The 17127-nt window shown below is 49.3% G+C and overlaps 1 protein-coding gene across 2 annotated transcripts in view; it reads right to left on the reverse strand.

Annotated features, from left to right (window-relative positions):
* The window catches only part of plcd1a (phospholipase C, delta 1a), a 77890-nt gene extending 61136 nt beyond the window's left edge, over positions 1-16754 (reverse strand). Inside the window, exons 1-2 of one of the 2 annotated variants that reach the window (XM_029755073.1) lie at positions 16435-16751; positions 3541-3699 (exon numbers count right to left, since the gene is read on the reverse strand). In XM_029755073.1, the coding sequence (XP_029610933.1) occupies positions 3541-3699; positions 16435-16465 (190 nt within the window). In that variant the 5' untranslated portion in view covers positions 16466-16751. Of the gene's footprint in view, positions 1-3540; positions 3700-16434 lie in introns of both variants that reach the window. The other variant, XM_029755074.1, reaches the window with a different exon arrangement.
* Positions 16755-17127: the final 373 nt, after the last annotated feature.

A 17127-nucleotide genomic window follows, 5' to 3' on the forward strand; every position in this document is an offset into this window, starting at 1 on the left:
ATCCTCAAAGTGACCAAGTGGTGTGATGAACATAGTCTTCCACTCGTCCCCGTCTCTTATGCAGACAAGATGGTAGGCATTCCGGAGGTCGAGTTTGGTAAACACCGTGGCACCATGGAGGGGGGAAAAAGCAGAGCTGATGAGTGGCAAGGGGTACTTGTTTTTAACAGTGATATTATTCAGCCCATGGAAGTCTATGCACGGCCTCAGTGACCCATCCTTCTTCTCCTCAAAGAAAAACCCAGCACCCACCATGGAGGAAGATGGCTTGATAAGTCCTGCAGCCACAGAATCCTGGATATACCTCTCCATAGCCTCTTGCTCGGGACGAGAGAGGTTAAACAATCGGCTTCTGGGGAGAGGAGCTCCAGGCTGGAGGTCAATGGCGCAGTCGTGCGGCCGATGAGGCGGCAGCGACAGGGTGTGGTGCTTGCTGAACACAGGAGCTAGATCGTGATACTCGGGAGGAACTGATTACAGGTCCGGAGGTTCTGGAATGAACTGGGGCACAGACAAGCCCGGAGGAAGGGCAGAATGTAAACAATTAGAGTGACAAAACGAACTCCAAGTGGTTACCTTTCCGGCGGTCCAGTCAATCTGTGGGTTGTGTAGCTTTAACCATGGATGGCCAAGAACCAGGGGAGAGTAAGGACAGTCGATTATGTGGAAACTGATCTTTTCCTGGTGATTTCCAGAGAGACGCAGGATGACAAGGACGGTTCTCTCACAGACACGGGCGAGGAGCTGTCCATTGGCATCGAGGGGTGAATTGAGTGGGACAGTATCCAGGCCCAACTGGGTAACGACATCTCGGTCCAGGAAGCTCTCATCGGCGCCCAAATCGATGAGCGCAGACAGAGGAAAAGCCTGGCTCTGCCACACAAGGTTGCCTTGAAGCAGGTGTCTGGGGGAAGATGGGCAGGCGATTTGGCTCAACAGTATAACCCCCACTACTGCCGAGACCCCAGTTTTGCTGGACGCAGGGAACAAGTGGAGACCAAGTGACCAACCTGGCCACAGTATAGGCAGCTCCTAGCGCCGATTCATCATTGCCTCTCCTCTGGAGAGAGATGGGCCCGGCCGAGCTGCATGGGTTCAGGATCTGGACGAGCCTGGGGATGGCATGCAGTCGGAGAAGGAGGACAAGGCACTGAAGCAGATGTTATGGCACATGCAACCCTACCTACCCTCTCCCTCCGAGGCTCACAGAGACTATTGTCGATGCGGATAGCGAGAGATGAGTTCATCAAGTCCATCAGGCTCATCCCTGGACACCAACTCGTCCTTGAGGGTCTCAGTGAGCGTGTTCCGGAATGCTCCCTGAAGGGCCTCCTTATTCCAGCCGCTCTCAGTGGTGAGGGTGTGAAACTCGCATGCCATCTCAGCAACACTATGGGAGCCTTGACGGAGGGATAGGAGTCCTTACCGCAGACCGGGTGGTCGAAGACTTTCTTAATCTCCTCCGTGAATCTGGAGTAGGATAAGCAGATGGGGGACTGTCTCTCCCACACTGCCGTGGCCCAGGAAAGCGCTGCTCCATGGAGGCAGCCAATCAGAAAGGAAATATTGGCCCGTTCGCTAGCATAAGAGTAGGGCTGTTGCTCAAATACATGTGAACGTTGTACCAAAAATGCTCTGCAAGCTTCGAGGTTGCCATCGTAACCTCGTTGGTAAACTTGGCTCAATCAAGACCACAGGAAGAAACTACAAAAAGGCCTTGGCCAACGAGGGTCGAGTAGCAGTCTGCTGGGTTCATCTCTTTGGCCAGATCGTACTGTTACGCGGAGTGGAACAGGGGAACCCAAGAGCAGACTCAGACAAGGAGACTGGGATGAAGTAACCAAGATATTTACTGAAAAACAAGGGGGACATGGAGGCTGGAGCGAGAGGGGTTGAGACAGGGTAAGCAGGTCCAGAGGGGAATCCAGGACAGAGTAGCAGGAAGACGAGACATGGGGCAGGAGACAGGGACCAGAGTCAGAGTGGGCAGAACTGTAGCGGAGAGGAAAACAGCGTCAAGAAAGGAAAACAGGCAAAACAGGATCTGAATAGTAACAAACGGCTAGAAAACGTAGACCGACTGAGCAGAGATTACGATCTGGCCGCGTGGAAGTGGCAGGGCTGAGTATTTGTAGAGGTCTGGTCTGGTTGCTCTGAAACAGTAGCAGTACTCACAGGTCTGGTTACTCTGATACAGTAGCAGTACTCACAGGTCTGGTTGCTCTGATACAGTAGCAGTACTCACAGGTCTGGTTACTCTGATACAGTAGCAGTACTCACAGCTCTGGTTACTCTGATACAGTAGCAGTACTCACAGGTCTGGTTGCTCTTATACAGTAGCAGTACTCACAGGTCTGGTTACTCTGATACAGTAGCAGTACTCACAGGTCTGGTTACTCTGATACAGTAGCAGTACTCACAGGTCTGGTTGCTCTGATACAGTAGCAGTACTCACAGGTCTGGTTGCTCTAAAAAAATAGCAGTACTCACAGGTCTTGTTGCTATGATACCATAGCAGTACTCACAGGTCTGGTTGCTCTGATACAGTAGCAGTACTCACAGGTCTGGTTGCTCTGATACAGTAGCAGTACTCACAGGTTTGGTTGCTCTGAAACAGTAGCAGTACTCACAGGTCCGGTTGCTCTGGTACAGTAGCAGTACTCACAGATATGGTTGCTCTGAAACAGTAGCAGTACTCACAGGTCTGGTTGCTCTGATACAGTAGCAGTACTCACAGGTCTGGTTGCTCTGATACAGTAGCAGTACTCACAGGTCTGGTTACTCTGATACAGTAGCAGTACTCACAGGTCTGGTTGCTCTGATACAGTAGCAGTGCTCACAGGTCTGGTTGCTCTGATACAGTAGCAGTACTCACAGGTCTGGTTGCTCTAATACAGTAGCAGTACTCACAGGTCTGGTTGCTATGATACAGTAGCAGTACTCACAGGTCTGGTTACTCTGATACAGTAGCAGTACTCACAGGTCTGGTTGCTCTGAAACAGTAGCAGTACTCACAGGTCTGGTTGCTATGATACAGTAGCAGTACTCACAGGTCTGGTTGCTCTGAAACAGTAGCAGTACTCACAGGTCTGGTTGCTCTGAAACAGTAGCAGTACTCACAGGTCTGGTTGCTCTAAAACAGTAGCAGTACTCACAGGTCTGGTTACTCTGATACAGTAGCAGTACTCACAGGTCTGGTTGCTATGATACAGTAGCAGTACTCACAGGTCTGGTTGCTCTGATACAGTAGCAGTACTCACAGGTCTGGTTACTCTGATACAGTTGCAGTACTCACAGGTCTGGTTGCTCTTATACAGTAGCAGTACTCACAGGTCTGGTTACTCTGATACAGTAGCAGTACTCACAGGTCTGGTTGCTATGATACAGTAACAGTACTCACAGGTCCGGTTACTCTGATACAGTAGCAGTACTCACAGGTCCGGTTACTCTGATACAGTAGCAGTACTCACAGGTCTGGTTGCTCTGATACAGTAGCAGTACTCACAGGTCTGGTTGCTCTGATATAGTAGCCGTACTCACAGGTCTGGTTGCGCTTGAAGGTCCTGTGTGACTCGTGCCACATGGTTGTACAGTCCTCCTGCAGCTTGTAGAAGCGGTTCTTCTTCCAGGAGGACGACTTCACCTTCAGCAGCTCTCCCCCCACCAGCAAGAACCGCAGGTCCACATCTCCCTCTAACCCTAGTGGGGTCACACAGAGGTCAGAGGTCAGACAAACACTAACCCTCACCCTAACTTTCAGCAGCTCTCCTCCCACCAGCAAGAACCGCAGGTCCACATCTCCCTCTAACCCTAGTGGGGTCACACCGAGGTCAGAGGTCAGACAAACACTAACCCTCACCCTAACTTTCAGCAGCTCTCCTCCCACCAGCAAGAACCGCAGGTCCGCATCTCCCTCTAACCCTAGTGGGGTCACACAGAGGTCAGAGGTCAGACAAACACTAACCCTCACCCTAACTTTCAGCAGCTCTCCTCCCACCAGCAAGAACCGCAGGTCCGCATCTCCCTCTAACCCTAGTGGGGTCACACAGAGGTCAGAGGTCAGACAAACACTAACCCTCACCCTAACTTTCAGCAGCTCTCTCCCCACCAGCAAGAACCGCAGGTCCGCATCTCCCTCTAACCCTAGTGGGGTCACACAGAGGTCAGAGGTCAGACAAACACTAACCCTCACCCTAACTTTCAGCAGCTCTCCCCCCACCAGCAAGAACCGCAGGTCCGCATCTCCCTCTAACCCTAGTGGGGTCACACAGAGGTCAGAGGCAGATGGACTCTTCACAACTACTGTAACCATGGTAAACCCATCTGGAATGTTACTAAAGGAAGCCATTTTGTATTTCTGTGTTGGTATGGAGCAGTGTGGTTTTGGGATTGTGGTGAAGGGTGTATACTGTAAAAGCAGCTGATTTTCCATCAGAACTATGCTTTCGCAATGATCTCACCAGGGGCTGCTTACAACACATGTGTGTATGTGTATTGCTTGCATGTGTTTGCGTGTGTGCGTGTTCGTGGTTGCAACCACACTTCTGCAAAGCATCCAGTGTAGAACATCTGAGACAAACATTCCAGGTCAGTCGAGTCAGAGAGGAAGTGAAAGCAAAAGGACCCCTGCACCCTAAATGTTTTCCTCGCTACCACTCAACTTAGACTCTGAAAATGAAAGATGGTGTAGTACACCAAGCTGCAGGAGTTAGAGGCAGCAGTCAGCGGGCTGGACTAGGCTGGACTAGGCTGGACTGGACTAGGCTGGACTAGGCTGGACTAGACTGGACTGGACTGGACTGGACTGGACTGGTCTGGTCTGGACTAGACTGGACTGGACTGGACTAGACTGGACTGGACTAGACTGGTCTGGTCTGGACTAGACTAGGCTAGACTGGTCTGGTCTGGACTAGACTGGACTGGCCTGGGCTGGACTAGGCTAGACTGGTCTGGTCTGGACTAGGCTGGACTGGTCTGGACTAGACTAGGCTAGACTGGTCTGGTCTGGACTAGACTAGGCTAGACTGGTCTGGGCTGGACTAGGCTGGACTAGACTGGACTGGACTAGGCTGGACCAGGCTGGGCTGGACTAGACTGGACTGGACTAGGCTGGACTAGACTGGACTGGACTGGTCTGGACTAGGCTAGACTGGTCTGGGCTGGACTAGACTGGACTGGTCTGGACTAGACTAGACTGGACTGGCCTGGGCTGGACTAGACTGGACTGGTCTGGACTAAACTGGACTGGTCTGGACTAGACTGGACTGGTCTGGACTAGACTAGACTGGACTGGCCTGGGCTGGACTAGACTGGACTGGTCTGGACTAAACTGGACTGGTCTGGACTAGACTGGACTGGTCTGGACTAGACTAGACTGGACTGGCCTGGGCTGGACTAGACTGGACTAGGCTGGACCAGGCTGGGCTGGACTAGACTGGACTGGACTAGGCTGGACTAGACTGGACTAGGCAGGACCAGGCTGGGCTGGACTAGACTGGACTGGACTAGGCTGGACTAGACTGGACTGGCCTGGGCTGGACTAGACTGGACTGGTCTGGACTAGACTGGACTGGCCTGGGCTGGACTAGACTGGACTAGGCTGGACCAGGCTGGGCTGGACTAGACTGGACTAGGCTGGACCAGGCTGGGCTGGACTAGACTGGACTGGACTAGGCTGGACTAGACTGGACTGGCCTGGGCTGGACTAGACTGGACTGGCCTGGGCTGGACTAGACTAGACTGGTCTGGTCTGGACTAGACTAGGCTAGACTGGTCTGGTCTGGACTAGACTGGACTGGCCTGGGCTGGACTAGGCTAGACTGGTCTGATCTGGACTAGACTAGGCTAGACTGGTCTGGGCTGGACTAGGCTGGACTAGACTGGACTGGACTAGGCTGGACCAGGCTGGGCTGGACTAGACTGGACTGGACTAGGCTGGACTAGACTGGACTGGACTGGTCTGGACTAGGCTAGACTGGTCTGGGCTGGACTAGACTGGACTGGTCTGGACTAGACTAGACTGGACTGGCCTGGGCTGGACTAGACTGGACTGGTCTGGACTAAACTGGACTGGTCTGGACTAGACTGGACTGGTCTGGACTAGACTAGACTGGACTGGCCTGGGCTGGACTAGACTGGACTAGGCTGGACCAGGCTGGGCTGGACTAGACTGGACTAGGCTGGACCAGGCTGGGCTGGACTAGACTGGACTGGACTAGGCTGGACTAGACTGGACTAGGCTGGACCAGGCTGGGCTGGACTAGACTGGACTGGACTAGGCTGGACTAGACTGGACTGGCCTGGGCTGGACTAGACTGGACTAGGCTGGACCAGGCTGGGCTGGACTAGACTGGACTAGGCTGGACCAGGCTGGGCTGGACTAGACTGGACTGGACTAGGCTGGACTAGACTGGACTAGGCTGGTTCAGGCTGGGCTGGACTAGACTGGACTGGCCTGGGCTGGACTAGACTGGACTAGGCTGGACCAGGCTGGGCTGGACTAGACTGGACTGGACTAGGCTGGACTAGACTGGACTGGCCTGGGCTGGACTAGACTGGACTAGGCTGGACCAGGCTGGGCTGGACTAGACTGGACTAGGCTGGACCAGGCTGGGCTGGACTAGACTGGACTGGACTAGGCTGGACTAGACTGGACTAGGCTGGACCAGGCTGGGCTGGACTAGACTGGACTGGCCTGGGCTGGACTAGACTGGACTAGGCTGGACCAGGCTGGGCTGGACTAGACTGGACTGGACTAGGCTGGACTAGACTGGACTGGCCTGGGCTGGACTAGACTGGACTGGTCTGGACTAGACTGGACTGGTCTGGACTAGACTGGGCTGGGCGGTCCACATTCAGAACCTCCCTGTCAGTCCTCGCCACTCCTGGGGCGTGGGCACAACGACAACATTGTAGACATTTTTACAAGGTCCCGCAACAGACTGACAGAGGCTGTTTATGAATCTAGCTGTTATGGATTCCGGGAGGAGGAGGAAGGCTGAGCACTGGGAAATAACTGAGTGCTTCAGACTGCCTCTGTAGGGTTTTGGACCGTAGCCTCAATTCACTCAGTAGCTCTGTTGTTGTTGACTTGTATGATCACATGGCTCCTCACTCCTGACCTATACCATTATAAACACAAAACATGAGTTTAGATAAGCTAGTATTGGTCTAATTTCTCCATGTGATTCAGTCTTTGCCTGTGTTTCAAAATGCGTACTTGTGTTCTATCTAGAGTGTATAGCAAGAACAGAAGCTAACTGTCATTTTACAAATGTGATCCAAAACCTCCATTACCAAAATGAATTTGCTGTGGCAAATTTGCTACAAACTAAATAGTGTGCCACAAAATGTTGCCAAAATGTTTGCAAATGTTTGCCACTAGTGGTGAATTTGCAGCAAACCTTTTGGCAACAACCACCCTGTCAGGTCTCAGGTGGTTGTTTGCCATTTGGACATAGGTTATTTTCTGTCAAACACTTCTCTCGAGATTCTATTTGTATCTGTGACAAACCTGTGGCAACAACATTTATTGCCACTGGTGGCAAACAGTTTACCAGAAGGCATTTCTGGTGAACACATGAGTTCCAAGACCAGTAACCGTTTACGACCATCTGTTGTAAATGGAAACCAAGAGATCTACCTACCAAAGTTGTCCGGTGACTGTCTAACTTATTAATTCATTAAACTTCCTAATAAACTTTGAAATGTGTTAGCTAATTGATGCCTGTCATGTTTTATGGGATAGAGTGAAACACATGTTGTTGCTATAGCAGTTTCAATCTGTCAGCGCCACTGACAGGCTAGCTAGCTAGCTACCGTTATCTATCATACTGTTAACACATTTAATGTGATAGCTAGCTAGCTACCGTTATCTATCATACTGTTAACACATTTAATGTGATAGCTAGTTAGCTACCGTTATCTATGATACTGTTAACACATTTAATGTGATAGTTAGCTAGCTACTGTTATCTATCATACTGTTAACACATTTAATGTGATAGCTAGCTAGCTACCGTTATCTATCATACAGTTAACACATTTAATGTGATAGCTAGCTAGCTACCGTTATCTATCATACTTTGTTTTCTTCTTGTGGCCAGATGTATCGGATGTTTGAGGTCATAGAAGACAAACAAGTGATAACGGCAGTTCGGTTTACTCCCTTCTCCACATAGCCACGTTCTCCTCTATCCCCCCACAGCTCCCTTCTCCACCAAGCCAGCCTCCGTTCTCCTCTATCCCCCCACAGCTCCCTTCTCCACCAAGCCAGCCTCCGTTCTCATCTGTCTCCCCACAGCTCCCTTCTCCCCCAAGCCAGCCTCCGTTCTCATCTGTCTCCCCACAGCTCCCTTCTCCCCCAAGCCAGCCTCCGTTCTCCTCTATCTCCCCACAGCTCCCTTCTCCACCAAGCCAGCCTCCGTTCTCATCTGTCTCCCCACAGCTCCCTTCTCCACCAAGCCAGCCTCCGTTCTCCTCTATCTCCCCACAGCTCCCTTCTCCACCAAGCCAGCCTCCGTTCTCCTCTATCCCCCCACAGCTCCCTTCTCCACCAAGCCAGCCTCCGTTCTCCTCTATCTCCCCACAGCTCCCTTCTCCACCAACCCAGCCTCCGTTCTCATCTGTCTCCCCACAGCTCCCTTCTCCACCAACCCAGCCTCCGTTCTCCTCTATCTCCCCACAGCTCCCTTCTCCACCAAGCCAGCCTCCGTTACCCCATAATGACACAATACCCCTCAATACCCCCTCAATACCCCATCCCCAGGGCGTGGGAGAGCCACGTGGTAGAGGGCGTGGTAGAGCCGTGTGGGAGAGCGGCGTGGTAGAGCCGCGTGGGAGAGCGGCGTGGGAGAGGGCGTGGTAGAGGGCGTGGGAGAGGGTGTGGGAGAGCCGCGTGGGAGAGCGGCGTGGTAGAGGGCGTGGAAGAGGGCGTGGGAGAGCGGCGTGGGAGAGCGGCGTGGGAGAGGGCGTGGGAGAGCGGCGTGGGAGAGCGGCATGGTAGAGGGCGTGGGAGAGCGGCGTGGGAGAGCGGCGTGGTAGAGGGCGTGGGAGAGCCGCGTGGGAAAGCGGCGTGGGAGAGCGGCGTGGAAGAGCGGCGTGGGAGAATGGTGGGAGAGGGGCGTGGGAGAGCGGCGTGGGAGAGCGGCGTGGGAGAGGCGTGGGAGAGGGCGTGGGAGAGCGGCGTGGGAGAGCGGCGTGGTAGAGGGCGTGGTAGAGGGCGTGGGAGAGCGGCGTGGGAGAGAGCGTGGGAGAGCCGCGTGGGAGAGCGGCGTGGTAGAGGGCGTGGAAGAGGGCGTGGGAGAGCGGCGTGGGAGAGCGGCGTGGGAGAGGGCGTGGGAGAGCGGCGTGGGAGAGCGGCGTGAGAGAGAGGCGTGGGAGAGGGGCGTGGGAGATGGGCGTGGGAGAGCGGCGTGGGAGAGCGGCGTGGGAGAGCGGCGTGGGAGAGCCCTCCCTCCGACAGTCAAACAAACTGTGAGATTTTGCTTTTTTTTTATAAAAGTAATATAATTAGTTATATAACGTATTACTTTCCACTTTGTACATAATGTTGCTGCTAACGTCTTAAGACCAAAAACAGCTTCTGGACATCAGAACAGCCTCATTATTGTTATTTTATTGTGTTACTATTTATTTTATTTTTTTACTTGAGTTTGTTTAGGAAATATTTTCTTAACTCTATTTCTTAAACTGCATTGTTGGTTAAGGGCTTGTAAGCATTTCACTGTGAGGTTTACTACACCTGTTGTATTCAACATTTCACTATGAGGTCTACTACACCTGTTGTATTCAGCATTTCACTGTGTGGTCTACTACACCTGTTGTATTCAGCATTTCACTGTGAGGTTTACTACACCTGTTGTATTCAGCATTTCACTGTGAGGTCTACTACACCTGTTGTATTCAGCATTTCACTGTAAGGTCTACTACACCTGTTTTTTCAGCATTTCACTGTGAGGTCTACTACACCTGTTGTATTCAGCATTTCACTGTGAGGTCTACTACACCTGTTGTATTCAGCATTTCACTGTGAGGTCTACCTACACCTGTTGTATTCAGCATTTCACTGTGAGGTCTACTACACCTGTTGTATTCAGCATTTCACTGTGAGGTCTACTACACCTGTTGTATTCAGCATTTCACTGTGAGGTCTACTACACCTGTTGTATTCAGCATTTCACTGTGAGGTCTACTACACCTGTTGTATTCAGCATTTCACTGTGAGGTCTCCTACACCTGTTGTATTCAGCATTTCACTGTAAGGTCTACTACACCTGTTGTATTCAGCATTTCACTGTGAGGTCTACACCTGTTGTATTCAGCATTTCACTGTGAGGTCTACTACACCTGTTATATTCAGCATTTCACTGTAATGTCTACTACACCTGTTGTATTCAGCATTTCACTGTGAGGTCTACTACACCTGTTGTATTCAGCATTTCACTGTGAGGTCTACTACACCTGTTGTATTCAGCATTTCACTGTGAGGTCTACTACACCTGTTGTATTCAGCATTTCACTGTGAGGTCTACTACACCTGTTGTATTCAGCATTTCACTGTGAGGTCTACTACACCTGTTGTATCAGCATTTCACTGTGAGGTCTACTACACCTGTTGTATTCGGCATTTCACTGTGAGGTCTACTACACCTGTTGTATTCAGCATTTCACTGTGAGGTCTACTACACCTGTTGTATTCAGCATTTCACTGTGAGGTCTACTACACCTGTTGTATTCAGCATTTCACTGTGAGGTCTACTACACCTGTTGTATTCAGCATTTCACTGTGAGGTCTACTACACCTGTTGTATTCAGCATTTCACTGTGAGGTCTACTACACCTGTTGTATTCAGCATTTCACTGTGAGGTCTACTACACCTGTTGTATTCAGCATTTCACTGTGAGGTCTACTACACCTGTTGTATTCAGCATTTCACTGTAAGGTCAACTACACCTGTTGTATTCAGCATTTCACTGTGAGGTCTACTACACCTGTTGTATTCAGCATTTCACTGTGAGGTCTACTACACCTGTTGTATTCAGCATTTCACTGTGAGGTCTACTACACCTGTTGTATTCAGCATTTCACTGTGAGGTCTACTACACCTGTTGTATTCAGCATTTCACTGTAAGGTCAACTACACCTGTTGTATTCAGCATTTCACTGTGAGGTCTACTACACCTGTTGTATTCAGCATTTCACTGTGAGGTCTACTACACCTGTTGTATTCAGCATTTCACTGTGAGGTCTACTACACCTGTTGTATTCAGCATTTCACTGTGAGGTCTACTACACCTGTTGTATTCAGCATTTCACTGTGAGGTCTACTACACCTGTTGTATTCAGCATTTCACTGTAAGGTCTACTACACCTGTTGTATTCAGCATTTCACTGTGAGGTCTACTACACCTGTTGTATTCAGCATTTCACTGTTAGGTCTACACCTGTTGTATTCAGCATTTCACTGTGAGGTCTACTACACCTGTTGTATTCGACGCATGTGACAAATAACATTTGATTTCAGCTGATTTTGATTTGAAATAGCCATATATACTACAAGCCAAATATCTGTACAGATTTCCTATCTTTTCACTCAAAATCTCGAGCCGCCAGTTCTTGTTATAAACCACACGTACACAGAGGTAACACTCTCTGGGCAGAGGGAACACTCTCTGGGAAGAGGGAACACTCTATGGGCAGAGGGAACACTCTCTGGGCAGAGGGAACACTCTCTGGGAAGAGGGAACACTCTCTGGGAAGAGGGAACACTCTATGGGCAGAGGGAACACTCTCTGGGCAGAGGGAACACTCTCTGGGAAGAGGGAATACTCTCTGGGAAGAGGGAACACTCTCTGGGAAGAGGGAATACTCTCTGGGCAGAGGGAACACTCTCTGGGAAGAGGGAACACTCTCTGGGCAGAGGGAACACTCTCTGGGAAGAGGGAACACTCTCTGGGCAGAGGGAACACTCTATGGGCAGAGGGAACACTCTCTGGGCAGAGGGAACACTCTCTGGGCAGAGGGAACACTCTCTGGGCAGAGGGAATACTCTCTGGGAAGAGGGAACACTCTATGGGCAGAGGGAACACTCTCTGGGCAGAGGGAATACTCTCTGGGCAGAGGGAACTAGGTGACACCTTGATTGTGATTGGTCCAGAACTGTTACTGGGTGACACCTTGACCCAGCAGTCATGATTGGTCCAGAACTGTTACTAGGTGACACCTTGACCCAGCAGTCGTGATTGGTCCAGAACTGTTACTAGGTGACACCTTGACCCAGCAGTCGTCACCTTCTCAGGACTCGGCCACACCCAAACAAGTACATGACGAATCTGTGACACATACAACACCCGTTCTGCCAGTCACATTCTGTTAAAGGTACCATGTTGTGTTAGGCGTCACTCCCCCCAATCTGAGATACCTACTGCAGCCCTCATCCTCCACATACAGCACCCGTTCACTCCCCTCTGAGATATCTACTGCAGCCCTCATCCTCCACATACAGCACCCGTTCACTCCTCCCTATCTGAGATATCTACTGCAGCCCTCATCCTCCACATACAACACCCTTTCTGCCAGTCACATTCTGTTAAAGGTCCCCAAAACACACACATCCCTGGGTCGCTCCTCTTTTCAGTTCGCTGCAGCTAGCGACTGGAACGAGCTGCAACAAACACTCAAACCGGACAGTTTTATCTCCATCTCTTCATTCAAAGACTCAATCATGGACACTCTTACTGACAGTTGTGGCTGCTTTGTGTGATGTATTGTTGTCTCTACCTTCTTGGCCTTTGTGCTGTTGTCTGTGCCCATAATGTTTGTACCATATTTTGTGCTGCTACCATGTTGTGTTGCTACCATGTTGTTGTTATGTTGTGTTGCTACCATGCTGTGTTGTTGTCTTAAGTCTCTCTTTATGTAGTGTTGTGTTGTCTCTCTTGTTGTGATGTGTGTTTTGTCCTAAATTTATATTGCATTTATTTATTTATTTTAATCCCAGCCCCCGTCCTCGCAGGAGGCCTTTTGCCTTTTTGTAGGTCGTAATTGTAAATAAGAATTTGTTCTTAACTGACTTGACTAGTTAAATAAAGGTTAAATAAATAAAATAAACATTTAATATTAAGGCATACAAAAGTGTCTTCAAATGAATGGATTTGGCTATTTCGGCCACACCTGTTGTTGACAGGTTTATAAAAATTGAGCACACAGCCATGCAATCTCCATAGACAAACACTGGCAGTAGAATGGCCTTACTGAAGAGCTCAGTGACTTTCAATGTGGCATCATCATAGGATGCCACCTTTCCAACAAGTCAGTTCGTCAAATTTCTGCCCTTCTAGAGCTTCCCCGGTCAACTGCAAGTGTTGTTACTATGAAGTGGAAGTCTTGGAGCAACAACGGCTCAGCCGCAAAGTGGTAGGCCACACAAGCTCACAGAACGGAACTGCAGAATGCTGTAGTGCGTAAAAATTTCCTCGGTTTCAGCGTTCACTACCGAGTTTCAAACTGCCTCTGGAAGCAACGTCAGCACAAGAACTCTTCGTCGGGAGCTTCATGAAACGGGTTTCCATGGCCGAGCAGCCGCACACAAGACTAAGATCACCATGCGCAATGCCAAGCATCAGCTGGTGGTGTAAAATTTGCCTGCATTGGACTCTGGAGCAGTGGAAACACGTTCTCTGGAGTGATGAATCACGCTTCACCATCTGGCAGTCCAACGGACTAATCTGGGTTTGGCGGATGCCAGAAGAATGCTACCTGTCCCAATGCACAGTGCCAACTGTAAAGTTTGGCCCCTTAGTTCCAGTGAAGGGAAATCTTAACGCTACAGCATAGAATGACATTCTAGACGATTCTGCGCTTCCAACTTTGTGGCAACAGTTTGGGGAAGGCCGTTTCCTGTTTCAGCATGACAATGTCCCCGTTCACAAAGCGAGGTCCATACAGAAATGGTTTGTCGAGATCGTGTGGAAGAACTTGACTGGCCTGCACAGAGACCTGACCTCAACCCCATTGAACACCTTTTGGATGAATTGGAACGCAGACTGCAAGCCAGGCCTAATCACCCAACATCAGGGCCCGACCTCACTAATGCTCTTGTGGCTGAATGGAAGCAAGTCCCCGCAGCAATATTCCAACATCTAGTGGAAAGCCTTCCCAGAAGAGTGGAGGCTGTTATAGCAGCAAAGGGGGGGACCAACTCCATATTAACGGCCATGATTTTGGAATGAGATGTTCGACAAACAGGTGTCCACATACTTTTGTAGTGTATCTTTACTTTTACTCAGGTACGACAATTGCGAACGTTTTCCACCATCAACGCCACAGTCTAATTATTGAGAGTCGGGTTGATCACCGTTACCTTACAAGGCATCTAGAGGAGGGTGGAGTTGTTGTGAATTAGTACCACCTCCATACTTACAGTAGTTCTGAAAAGACCAACAGATTCAGATCCATAAACCTGGTACCGGCCATACATAACCTCTGACCTGACCTGAAACTGTGCATTATAACTCCACCTGAAAAACGCCCATCATTTACCTTTTTACGGTGACAATAACGCCTTTATTTGCTGTATACTTATACTTTTTACTTTTCCACATCCGGGCTTCTTCACCTACGAGATCGTCTGAGACCAGCCACCCAGACAGTTGATAAAACTGTGGGTTTGTCCAACGAAGAACTTCTGCACAAACTGTCAGAAACCGTCTCAGGGAAGCTCATCTACGTGCTCGTCATCCTCACCAGGGTCGTGACCTGACTGCAGTTCGGCGTCGTAACCGACTTCAGTGGGGAAATGCTCACGTTCGATGGCCACTGGCACGCTGGAGAAGTGTGCTCTTCACAGATGAATCCCAGTTTTAACTGTACTGGGCAGATGGCAGACCACCTCCAATGTCATTTTAGAGAATTTGGCAGTACGTCCAACTGGCCTCACAACCACAGATCGCGTGCAGGACGTTGTGTGAGCGAGCCGTTTGCTGATGTCAACGTTGTGAACAGAGTGACCCCATGGTGGCGGTGGGGTTTTGGTATTGGGCAGACATAAGCTACAGACAACAAACACAATTTTATTTTTATCGATGGCAATTTGAATGCACAGAGATACCGTGATGAGACCTTGAAGTCCATCGTCGTGCCATTCATCCACCACCATCACCTCATGTTTCAGCATGATAATGCACGGCCCCAGGTCGCAAGGATCTGTACACAATTCCTGGAAGTTGAAAATGTCCCAGTTCTTCCGTGGCCTGCATACTCACCAGACATGTCACCCACTGAGCATGTTTGGGATGCTCTGGATCCACGTATACGACATCTTGTTTCAGTATTCCCATACCCGGGTAAGATACCTCTTTTTTTTAGACAAGCTGTTTTAAAACTGTAATGTTTACATGAATTTTGATTTATTTCTAGGCATACACAACATCCTGAAATATATGTAGATATCTTTGTTAGAAAGAATACTATATTTCCCTTGAAGGCTTGATGCTGAATGTAAAAAAAAAAACACTCTCTCCTACAGTCTAAATATTTTTCAGGTCCATAATGTTTGGCTGTGAATGACGGATAGCATCTCCCATCTATCATATATCCAGGTGCATTGGTTACCCTTCACTACTTATGCTAGTCAGTTATAGGGGCCATATCTGGGCTAAAGTGCTAGTCAGTTATAGGGGCCATATCTGGGCTAACTGATTTTTCATATTGATAAGAGTGTATCAACTCAGTCTAGAGTCAAGAGGAAACAAGCTATTGTCTTGTATTGGTAAGGCCAACAGCATTTAACTTCAATTACATCTGTACAGCTATAACTCTCACATTAAATCCATCTGAATTCTAACCGGGATCGACAGGCTACCTATGCAACAGGTAAACTATCCTTTTGATGGTACAGTGACGTGATTGGGTGATCGGGTAACTAAGGCGGAGGTAAAGGAAAGCGAAGGTGTGAAGGAAGGAGTTGGATCCTTGGATGTCTCCTCCCCTCTCTACCTGCCTCCAGACACTAATATCTGATCTGGCTGCACACCAACATTTTGTATAATAAAGCACATTGTTCATCCCACAGGAGAAAGCATTTCCTCTGTTTTTACTTCCAATCATGACTTTCAGACAGAATGTCAAGTGCCCTAGAGACAGGACACTAGACAATCCATCTCAGACAGTCAAACAAATCACATTACCACTCAAGCATGATCACAATGCCTATTGAGGAATGGAATCAAACGGATGTTACCTTGGTACAGGTAGATCATAAAAACATTTCTAAAAAAAAAATTAGTTTGAAATTGCTCACTTGAGTCATCCTATTGCACTCAAAGAGGTGCCGACTGATCATGCATAGAAGTCGCAACTAACAGATTGTGAAGGTTCTCAACAATATGAACAGATTTCACACCACATTCCATATATCTACAGTTTCAACCTACCATGTTTTTCTGCTTTGCCGTTTGATTCCATCCCAAATTGATCAGATCAGTCCAAAGTTGCAGGTGCGTAAAATCCCCCGCAGCAAACGCTCAAGTCTAAGTGTCTCTATGGATAAATGCGAATAGCAAAGCGGTGATAAAAAGCGGTGCGCAGGTCTCGCAACATCAGTCCGCTACAAACTTCAGGCTACTGATGAGATCGAGGCAGTGCGTAGCGCTGTCAGTAGCCTGCAACCAATACCGAGCAGCGCTGTCAGTAGCCTGCAACCAATACCGAGCATGCGCCCTGACCTGCCGCGCAGTCAGTCCACACCAACAGCACAGCCACACCGGTCTGACAGGTCCTCTGTTTGACTCCGCAGCCTGGTCTACACCTCTACATTAAGTTCCTGACATAGGGGACATTCTGATCTGTTGTCCCATTCATATGTATAGTGTCTCTGTGTGTCTGACAATGCTGATTGGCTGAGCTGTTGCAGGTCATGAATACTAGCTTAATGCAGTAAAATATAGTAAGTATATTGTTTATTTCCCAAATGTATCCGTTTTATATACTTCTAATGATTGAGAATTAATGCTAATTTTATCACTTATTACAACACAAGCCAGTCTTAAGGAAAGGACTATATCTTAACCTGTCGGCCTGGTCTGTGTGACAGAGTGGATGTATTCCAGCACTATGGTTACATACTG

Source organism: Salmo trutta, chromosome 6 (genome assembly GCF_901001165.1).
Source record: "Salmo trutta chromosome 6, fSalTru1.1, whole genome shotgun sequence".
NCBI lineage: Eukaryota > Metazoa > Chordata > Actinopteri > Salmoniformes > Salmonidae > Salmo > Salmo trutta.